Source organism: Lissotriton helveticus, chromosome 3_1 (assembly GCF_964261635.1).
Source record: "Lissotriton helveticus chromosome 3_1, aLisHel1.1, whole genome shotgun sequence".
Classification (NCBI taxonomy): domain Eukaryota; kingdom Metazoa; phylum Chordata; class Amphibia; order Caudata; family Salamandridae; genus Lissotriton; species Lissotriton helveticus.
The window spans coordinates 21,075,514-21,086,047 of NC_136061.1; the positions used below are offsets into that span (position 1 = coordinate 21,075,514).

Consider the following 10,534-nt stretch of genomic DNA (forward strand, 5'->3'; position numbering starts at 1 on the left):
TACAATAATAGATAATCCCTGTCGTTGACAGCCATGTCACATTCAGAATATTTGCATGGTTTATTCCGTGTGAGTTCTCTGCTGTGCTAATAGATGTCAGTTTTCATGGAAAGCCTGATCACATTCAGAACATTTATATTGTTTCATCCATGTGTGCTCTCTGTTATGGATCACCAGCAGGTTCTTCCTAACAAAATACTTGTCAAATCCAAAACATCTGTATGGTTTCTCCCCTGTGTGAGTTCTCTGATGTAGTGATAATTCCCACTTACCTTTGAAAGTCTTGTAACATTCAGAACATTTATATGGTCGCTGCCCAGTGTGAATTCCATGATGCCGTAATAGTGTTCTTTGCGGCTGAAAGTCTTGTCACATTCAGAACATTTGCACGGTTTCTCACCTATGTGAGGTATCTGAAGTGCTGCTAGATACCTCATTTTATTGAAAGTCTTGTCACATTCAGAAGATGTATATGGTCTCTCCCCAGTGTGAGTACTATGATGCAGTAGTAGATCTTTGCGGTTGAAAGTCTTTCCACATATGAAACATCTGTATGGTTTATCCCATGTGAGTATTCTGATGAACTGATAGATCACACTTTGCCTTGGAAGCCTGGTCACATTCAGAACATTTATATGGTCTCTTCTCAGAGTGATTTCTATGATGCCGTAATAAAGCACTCTTTACAATGAATGTCTTGCTACATATGGAACATCTATAGGGTTTCTCCCAATGTGAGTTTTCCGATGTACGGATAGAGCATGTTTTGACCTGAAAGCCTTGTCACATACAAAACAATGATATGGTCTCTCTCCAGTGTGAGTTCTATGATGCCGCAATAGAGCCCCCTTTACAATGAAAGCCTTGCCACATATAGAACATATATATGGCTTCTCCCCAGTGTGAGTTCTCTGATGTAATGATAACTCATTCTTTGACTTAAAAGCCTTGTCACATTCAGAACATTTATATGGTCTCTCCCCAGTGTGAGTTCTATGATGTCGTAATAGAGCACCCTTTAGAATGAAAGCCTTGCTACATATGGAACATACATATGGTTTCTCTCCGGTGTGAGTTTTCTGATGTACTGATAGGGCATGTTTCATCCTGAATGCCTTGTCACATTCACAACATTTAAAAGGTTTTTCCCCAGTGTGAGTTCTGTGATGTACTGATAGATCATTCCTTGTCTTGAAAGCCTTGTCACATTCGAAACATTTATATGGTCTCTCCCCTGTGTGAATCCTTTGATGCACTGATAGATTAAACTTTTCCTTGAAAGCCTTGTCACATTCAGAACATTTATAAGGCTTCTCCCCAGTGTGAGTTCTCTGATGCAATGATAGATCACTCTTTCTCTTAAATGCCTTGTTACATTCAGAACAATTATATGGCCTCTCCCCAGTGTGAGTTCTCTGATGTAATAATAGCTCATTCTTTGTCTTATAAGCCTTGTCACATTCAGAACAAATATATGGTCTCTCTCCTGTATGAATTCTATGATGCTGTAATAGAGCACCCTTTACAATGAAGGCCTTGCCACATATGGAACATATATGTGGTTTCTCGCCAGTGTGAGATTTCTGATGCAATGATCGCTCATTATTTGTCTTAAAAGCCCTGTCACATTCAGAACATTTATATGGTCTCTCCCCAGTGTGAGTTCTATGATGCCGTAGTAGAGCACACTTTACAATGAAAGCCTTGCTACATATGGAACATATATATGGTTTCTCCCCAGTGTGAGTTCTGTGATGTACTGATAGAGCATTCTTTGTCTTAAAAGCCTTGTCACATTCAAAACATTTATATGGTCTCTCCCCTGTATGAATTCTTTCATGTACTGATCGATTAAACTTTTCCTTGAAAGCCATGTCACATTCAGAACATTGATAAGGTTTCTCCCCAGTGTGAGTTCTCTGATGCAATGATAGATTATTCTTTGTCTTAAAAGCCTTGTCACATTCAGAACATTTATACGGTCTCTCCCCAGTGTGAGTTCTCTGATGTAATGATAGCTCATTCTTGGCCTTAAAAGCCTTGTCACATTCAGAACATTTATATGGTTTCTCCCCAGTGTGAGTTCTCTGATGTAATAATAGCTCATTTTTATTTTTAAAGGCCTTATCGCATTCAGAACAATTATATGGTCTCTCCCCAGTGTGAATTCTATGATGCCGTAATAGAATACCCTTTACAATGAAGGCCTTGCCACATATGGAACATATATGTAGTTTCTCCCCGGGGTGAGATCTCTGATGCAATGATCGCTCATTATTTGTCTTAAAAGCCCTGTCACATTCAGAACATTTATATGGTCTCTCCCCAGTGTGAGTTCTATGATGCCGCAATAGAGCACACTTTACAATGAAAGCCTTGCTACATATGGAACAGATATATGGCTTCTCCCCAGTGTGAGTTCTATGATGTACTGATAGATCAAACCTTTCCTTAAAAGCCATGCCAAAGTCAGAACATTTATGTTTTTCCCAGTGTGATTTCTCTGATATATCACAAGGTGATGCTTACAAATGAAATATTCGTCACTTTCAAAATGTTTATACGGTTTATCCCCAGTATGGTACCTCTAATGTTTGTTTTAAAAGCACACTCTTTCGCTTGAATGCCAAGTCACATTCAGATCACATCGATGGCTTCACATCAGTGTGATCTCTCCAGTGCCATAACCGACGACCAGTTTCATTGAAATCCTTACGGCACTTAGAAAACCGGATGTATCTATCCATAGTGCGGGTTCTCTTATGTAATCATATATGTTCTTTTTTGCACGTTATTTTATATCCCAAACATTCAGTTAGTTCTAGATCAGTATCACTTCTCAAATATAAAATTACAAGACTCATTGTAACGAGTGTAACATTACATTTCTCATGAACATGTTTTGTTATGTTTTAAAAACATCTCCATCGAGAGAAAGGTGTCAGATGCAATAGTTTTCTTAGCTTTCTCTGGGTGATTGTTGCCTCGTGGATTTCCAAGTACCTCGTTTGCTTTAGTTACATGGGACACTTTGTGAGACTTAGTACCTTTGCGTGGCTATCTCATGTGCAAGTCATCCAAGAGCGTCAATTTACCTTACGTAATAGCCAGTTGTCTTATTCATCAGCACATACCACCTTTTAGGAAGGTGGAACCAACTGGGCATGTTGAAAGATTGTTTGCACAAGAAACTATTTTCACAATAATATCCGTAGACTTTTTTGGGTGAGTTGGCATTTCAAAAATGAATTTGATCCTTTTCCCAGTGTCACTGTTTCTTCATTGTTTTTCTAATGCCCAAGAAGACTCATAGCACTCACAAAATAAATTTCTGTGAACAGCCGCCTCACACTGTCCTCTACGGCACTCTTTTTTTAAAAACTTTCCAATAATCTTTGTTCAGACTGCATTTCTGTCACATGTTGTACTGAATAAAGTAAATCTGTAGAGAAAATGTAGAGTAGAAATATAACTGAATGAATGCATAATTTTTTTTCAAATTACAGCAAATCCAAAAAATCAATGAACAATTAACGTACAAGTTCATGAGTAAAATACAAATAAATATAGACATTAGAAGAGTTAAAATTTGTATCGAACTCAGGTAACTACTTTTATCATAAACATGTTATTATTTATTTTCTTTCAACATAAAAGTAAAATGTAAAAGTTACTGCAAAAAATTATGAAACTGAAAAATACATTTCCTCAGGTAATTAAGAACAAGACATTCAGCCATATTATTAACTATGGGATCATAAGAATCGTAACCTTGGACATCAGTATTGCCAACCAAATGACTTGTCCAATCTTATCTTCCTCATCTTAATATTTGGCAGAGTTTCATGGAATGCATGGAAATGCCTACCAAATTGTTGGGCCTGACACAGAATCCATTACCCCAACTAAGGTGCCCCTAAAGGACACCCAAGATCTGCTCCACTTCTTCGGGCAGTCACTCCCTTCACACATCTGCTCCATCGCCTGCACCAAATCAATTCCCTGTCATCACCAGTAAATACTTGAGGTCGCAGCATTGCCCCAGGATCTAGCAATGTCCTCCTAAGTCAGCATCACAGCCAGGTTCTTAATTTTTTTTTAATGTGTAGGTAACTCATCACGCAGTACTCCCAGCACAGCTAAATGGTGGCGGAAGACTACCGTCAATGTGAACTTCAATTCTTTATACATTGTTACTCAGAATTTCTGTATAAAAACACAACTCTAGACTGTGTGGGTGCCAATGACCATCATACGCCATGCATGTATTGGGTCCATTATCAGTCCCAATCAGAATAACATGGTTCAATACAGAGAAACACTACGTGAATTGTATTAAGAACAACCTCAACTGTATAGCCACCTCTCAGTGATGGGTTAATGCCTCCGCCCATTCAGTGTCTTCCATCAGAGCTATGTTTGACAACCACATGTCTCACGGAGCCTAACAACCCTTTTAGTCACAATATAGATTTTTCTGTGAGCACTTTCATGAGTACTCAAAACACCAGAGGGCTGTGATCCTGACCCTCTCTCCATATTACCATTTTACATCTGAATTGACCAATGTGAGCATTAAGGAGAGATGCACAAACGTACAACAATATTGTTCAGAGTTCGCAATGTGTAACTTGTTTTACAGTTCCCTGAATGCCTTTAACCTCACCCCACAGGCTCCCACTCCCCCTTATTTTCGAGACCCTTGTAAGGTTTTGAGCTCTAGCTCTTCAGAGTTGGAACCTACCTGAGTCTTTCATGGGGTTGCTCCTGTAAAGGTCTTGTTCCAACCTATAAATTAGTTGTGCTCTTCCATTGCTCCAGTCCCGCAATAGAGGCCACAGATAGTGGATCTCATCTCTTGTCATACATGTTGCTAGCTTATAAAATTATCCACAACCAGTCGGTATAGCCTAAGCATAGCTCTTCAATTGGAAATAAAGCCCGTGCCTTTGCTGTTACTAGTTGGGTGGCCAGTAGTAGTCTCTCGACATACTCCCATTGTGAACTGGCAAACACAATTTAGACAGTGCTATTCAAGTGGATTTTGAGCCATTGAGCAGTCCAGGCAAAACAGTGTCTATTCTTTCAAAGAACACCTACATCACCCTATGCAGATTTTTTTGAAGTACATAAAGTAGTTTCAGAGAAGAACAAGTTACTTACCTTCGGTAACGCCTTATCTGGAGAGAGAATATCTACCAGCAGATTCCTTACCTTTGAATTTCCCTAGGCATCCGACTGGATCCGTAAGATTGTTTGTGAGCAGCACCCCTGCACGTCTGTAGGTGGCGCCTATTGACTCTATCGTCAGTGTTGTCCGTGACAAGAGTGACGTCCGTGTGACCTATATAGGCGCTTCCTCGACGCGCAGACGTTAGTTACTTTTTTCACACCGTTCTACACCAGAAGCACGGAGACATGAAGTGCACAGCACTGGTGTTGCCAAACTAGGACACTGAAAGTGATCATCTCTAACCCTAGAAATATGCCTGCAGAGCGGGGAGGATGGGTCAGTCAGTAAGAAATCTATGGCTAGATAATGCCTCTACCAAGTAAGGCATTACCGAAGGTAAGTGACTTGTTCATCTGATAGAGACTTCTAGCCGCAGATTCTTTATATTTGCATAGATACCGAAGTAATACCATGCCCAGTGGTGGGTTTGCAGACAAAATTTAAACTAAGGAGTCCTGCAGGACAGAACGGGCGAAATGCCTGTCCCTGTGGCTCTGAATGTCCAGGCAGTAATGGTTGGTAAACGTGTGCAGGGAAGCTCATGTTGCTGCTTGGCAGATGTCCAGAACTGGGACTCCACGTGCTAATGCAGTGGTCACAGCTTTAGCTCTGTTGGAACGAGCCTGTAAGCCTTCAGGAGGCTGCTTCTTTGCCAGGCATAGCAGATCTTGATGCAGAGAACAACCCAATCAGGAGACGGTCCATTTCTGCACCAACTGACCTTTCTTCACACACCTAACGGCTAAGGCGCTCGACCTCGGACCTGGGGATCTGGGTTCGAGTCTCGGTAACGACGCCAAAACCTCCTGTGATTCTGGGCAAATCACTTAATCTCCCCGTGCCTAAAAATGAAAGTGTGTGTCCTCATGTAAAAAAAAACAAAAACGTAACTTGTACTATGTAAAGCGCTCCGATACCTGATTTGGTTCGGGTCTAGTTCGCGCTATATAAAACTCTACAAAAAAAAAAAGATACCCCACGAAGAATTTGTCATCCACTCGGAACTTTAATGTATGGTCAAGATAGAACAATAGCGCTTTTTTGGGGTCCAGAAGGTGGAGTCGCTCCTCTTTCTCAGAGGGATGTGGAGGAGTGTAGAAAGTGGGCAAGGTGAAAGATTGGCCCACATGGAAAGGAGTTCCCACCTTTGGCTATAAAGAGGCCCTAATGCAAAGCACCAGTTTGTCCGGACAAACTGATAAGAATAGAGGCTTGGAGGATATAGCCTGCAGGATTATAAGATGTTGGTTGAGGGGCACCTGGCTGTTAAAATAACATTGCAGAATTGGTGAGGAAGGTTGAAAGCTATCAACTGCTGCAGCTAAATCTCCACGCAAGAATTCGAAGAGTTGTTAGGTTCAGGTGGAGTGCTGTCCTCTGCTGCTGTGACAGAAGATCCTACCGAAGGGGCAGCCTGACCGGAGGATCGACACTCATGTTCAGACGCTTTGGATACCAGAATATCCGTGCCCATGAGATCTGGTTGGGGAAGGGAGAGGGGTCTGCCTCCAACCTAATCGCGGTTCATTAGCCACTACTGCAGGTCCTTTGCAGTTCCCCTAAAATTTGGACCATGTTGGAGAGATTCCCTTGATGCTGAGACAACTGAAACTTCAAGTCCCACTGCAAAGCCCACAAATACCATCTGGCATGTGGTGTCACCAGAAGGATGCAGGAGGCTATGAGGCCCAGCAGTCTCAAAGTCAGTCCTACTGAAACCCAGGATAGAGCTTGAAACATCTGTAACATAGCTTGAATATCCTGGACTCGCCTCTTTGGAAAATAAGCCAGAAACTACAATGTGTCCAGAACAGCTCTGATGAAGAGGAGCGTCTGAGAGTGAGTTAGGTGTAACTTCGGCACGCTGATAGTGAACCCCAGTGAATGCAGGAGGTTCGCTGTAGTCTGGATGTGAAGACTGGTAACCCTGCCATGGACAGATGAGCTGCGACCACTGCACTCACGTTGGTGAAGCCCTGAGAGGCGCTGGTAAGGCCACAAGGGAGCATGGTGAACTGAAAATGCTTGTGGCCTACCATAAACCGGAGGTAGCGCCAATGGGTGGGTAAGAAGGGGATGTGAAAATAGGCGTCCTACAAGTGCAACACTATAATGCAGTCTTCTGGGTCCAGGGAAGACAAGACTAAAGCAAATGTGCGCATGTTGAACTTATCCTTTTTGAGGAAGTAGTTGAGGCCTGAGGTATCTAGGACAGGACGAAGAGCCTTGTCATTTTTTGGGACCAGAAAGTAGTGGGAACAGCAACCAGAGCATACTTCTGGCACCGAAACCCTCTCCATGGCTCCCTTGGCTAAAAGAGCCATGACTTCCTCGGGGAGCAGGGATAAATGATCCTCCGTGAGCCGGTCGTAAGTTGGAGGCATGGAGGGAGGGATGGTCTCGAAGAGGAGGGAGTAGCCCCTTAGGACCATCTACAGAACCCACTTGTTGGATGTATGGACTGCCAGTGGTGGAGGTGAAACAGGATCATGCTGCTAACTGGACGTCCATGATCTAATAGGGCATGATTAGGAAGCGTTGGAGGCTGCAGCTGCCAGGGGGTGGTGGCTGGACCAGACTGCTTGCTACCTGACTCACGCGTTCAATGAGGAACTGCACCCTCAGCCTCACAGAGGCTGGGAAGCTTGCGCAGCTCGGTGTCAGATAGGGTTGGAACGGTTGAAAGACCCTTTGTGACTATGAAAAGAGCAAAAGGCAGACTAGTGATGATGTGGGGCAGCCGAGATGTCCAAGGACTTGGCCGTAGCCCGCAAGCACTTTAAGCACTTTTGCTCTGAGTATGCCTTGTCTCTGAAGAGATGGGTGCCATCGAAGGGCGTGTCCATATGGGAAGGCTGGACATCCCATGAAAAGCCAGACTTTCTCAGCCAGGCGTGGTCTCTGAGGGCTACTGCTGACTAAACCGCTCTCTCCGGCGAGTCAGCTGTCTCCGGGCCACAGCATATGATGAACCTTGTTTAGTCACTTGTCTGCAACTTCTTGAGAGAGAATGGCCTGAGCCTCCTCCGGGACCTGAGGCAGCACTTGCGCAACTGTTTACCACAGTGTGTGGGAGTAACGGACCAATAAGCATGCAGAATTTATTGACCGCAATGCAAAGCTGGCAGAAGAAAACATTTTCTGTCCCAAGCTAGCAGGCCTCTTGGATTCCCTTTCAGGGGGAGCAGCAGGGAACGTCCATGGGCAGTGGAGGCTTGGACCACCAAGCTCTCCGGGGTAGGGTGTTGTGTGAGGAAAGGTGGGTCCCCTAGAGTGAGCGGCGGCAATCACCCTATTCACAGGAGTGAGCCTCTGTGCTGGGTTTGGACCAGGTCCCCAGAAGGAGGACTGTGAAGGCTTCATTGAATAAGACTAGGGGTTCAGAGGACGAGACTCCCGGTTGCAGCACCTCGGTGAAGATGTTGGTCTTGACTGCCACAGAGAGGAACTGAAGGTTGAGGACCTCAGATGCACTTCGCACTACCACTGCGTATGTAACTCCCTCCTCTGTAGCCACGGTAGGGGGAGAAAGCATGCCGGTATCTGAGGATGTATCCAGACCACAGGCATTACCCAATTCCTCACATCAGTCCATATCTTGATCATAAAGCTGGTATTCTAAAGAGCCCAGCAACTCCTCCTGTTCCTCCCCAAGGCCTAACCCTTCAAATAAGGATTCAGGATTCGACCTAGGACACGGGGGTCCTGTTGGTACCAAACTTCGTGTTGGATTAGGGGATCACAATGGGGCTGGCACCAGTAACATTGGAAGGTTGGAATGGCATGACCGTCGCCGGTCCGGATCCATGGGGGGTGGGCATCATAGCCGGGGCTGGAGCTGCGAGCACAGAACCAGATGGTGTCCCTCTAAGCCTTTGATTCTGCATAATAACTGCACAAAAGACATCTCATTTACCTAGACCAATATAGTGTGTCTACTAAACAGCTGGAATAACCATAAAAGAAACGTAGGATCTTCTGATGTATCCCTCATATTAAATCAAGATTCTAAGTAGAAAGCACCACTTAAAGAAATAAAACACTGTCACCCATAGTCCCAGCACAGCACTGTTTCCAACGTGACCGACTTATGCAGCTAATCATGTAGGAGCCCCACCGAGTGTAATTTAAGATTAAATATGCTGGACCATATATAAAAATCAAAGAAATCAAAAGGGTACCACTTGGTCTTTGGACCTTGCTAGTGTGTATTTGGCCTAAAACCATATCATCTCTTTTTCCTCTTGCAAATCTTTCTCACACCACAGAAGATAGTTGCCTTCTATCATTCTTGGGAAAAGTAATAACTTCAAGAACAAATCTCTCTCAGAATCAGAACTTACCTTACCTGAGATAAGTGTAAAGCTGAAAAATATGTATGAAAGCAGTCCCTCCACCTGACAGATTTTCTCAGTATTTTCTCAGACTTATCTGCCTACTCACCTCCCTCCTCTTCCTCAACTACGCGACCAACCAACCGTGCATAACCATCGACGAGTATGCAGATAATCTTGCCTAGTGACACCCATAGTTAACGCTTTATATTTTTATCATAATCTATTATGAGCATGTTGCTGTGAAGAAGGCACAAGTTGTGCATTCTAACTCAATGACAGCCTCCTTTAAACCCCTAATCATCAGCAAACATAGCTTATTGTTTCAGACTGAGCTGAAGGAGCTGAGGGGAAACTTCCTGCCCTAAGACAGGCAACATGTTCCTCTACAATATCAGTGTAAAAGACATTTTCTAATTGAAGATATTGCAAGGCTCTGTTAACCCTAGCAATGCTCACAAGTTCCTGTCTTTTTCTTTTCTCTTTAGTAGGTTCTCCATTTACTAGAACCATTAGTTCTTAAACTACCCCTATAGTTTCAATATTCTCCTTCTTAATCAAATGTAGCAACACAACTTTACCTTTCAGACCTTTCAGTAGTTCAGACGGGGGTATTTTCTTATTTTTAGTCTCTGGAAGGGATGTACTATACACATTCAGGTTTTGAAGCTCAGCAGGGAATTAAAAAAAACATCCACTTTGTTATGAATACCTCTAGCAGGCATTTTATTATCTTCCAGTTTGTCTATACAATATTTAGAGACTAGCTGGCTTATGCACAAGCCAAACCGATCTTCAGCGATCAAATAAAGATCAAGTTTAAACCACTGTACTAGATCAGTCTCTTTAGTTTTTTCACAAATATCAATTCTTTTGACTTGTGATTTGCAGTGAGTCTGCCTGCAACAAACTCACACCTTGTGCAGTTATTCTTGCAAATGCATCAATTTCCTTTTTAAAACTCTCA

The 10,534-nt window shown here is 43.2% G+C and overlaps 1 protein-coding gene across 1 annotated transcript in view; it reads right to left on the minus strand.

Moving 5' to 3' along the window:
- Positions 1-558: 558 nt before the first annotated feature.
- Positions 559-10,534, minus strand: part of LOC144822602 (uncharacterized) — a 12,405-nt gene continuing 2,429 nt past the window's right edge. Inside the window, 3 exon segments of the mRNA XM_078680330.1 lie at positions 559-728; positions 731-2,423; positions 6,460-6,496. Of these exon segments, the coding sequence (XP_078536456.1) occupies positions 559-728; positions 731-2,423; positions 6,460-6,496 (1,900 nt within the window).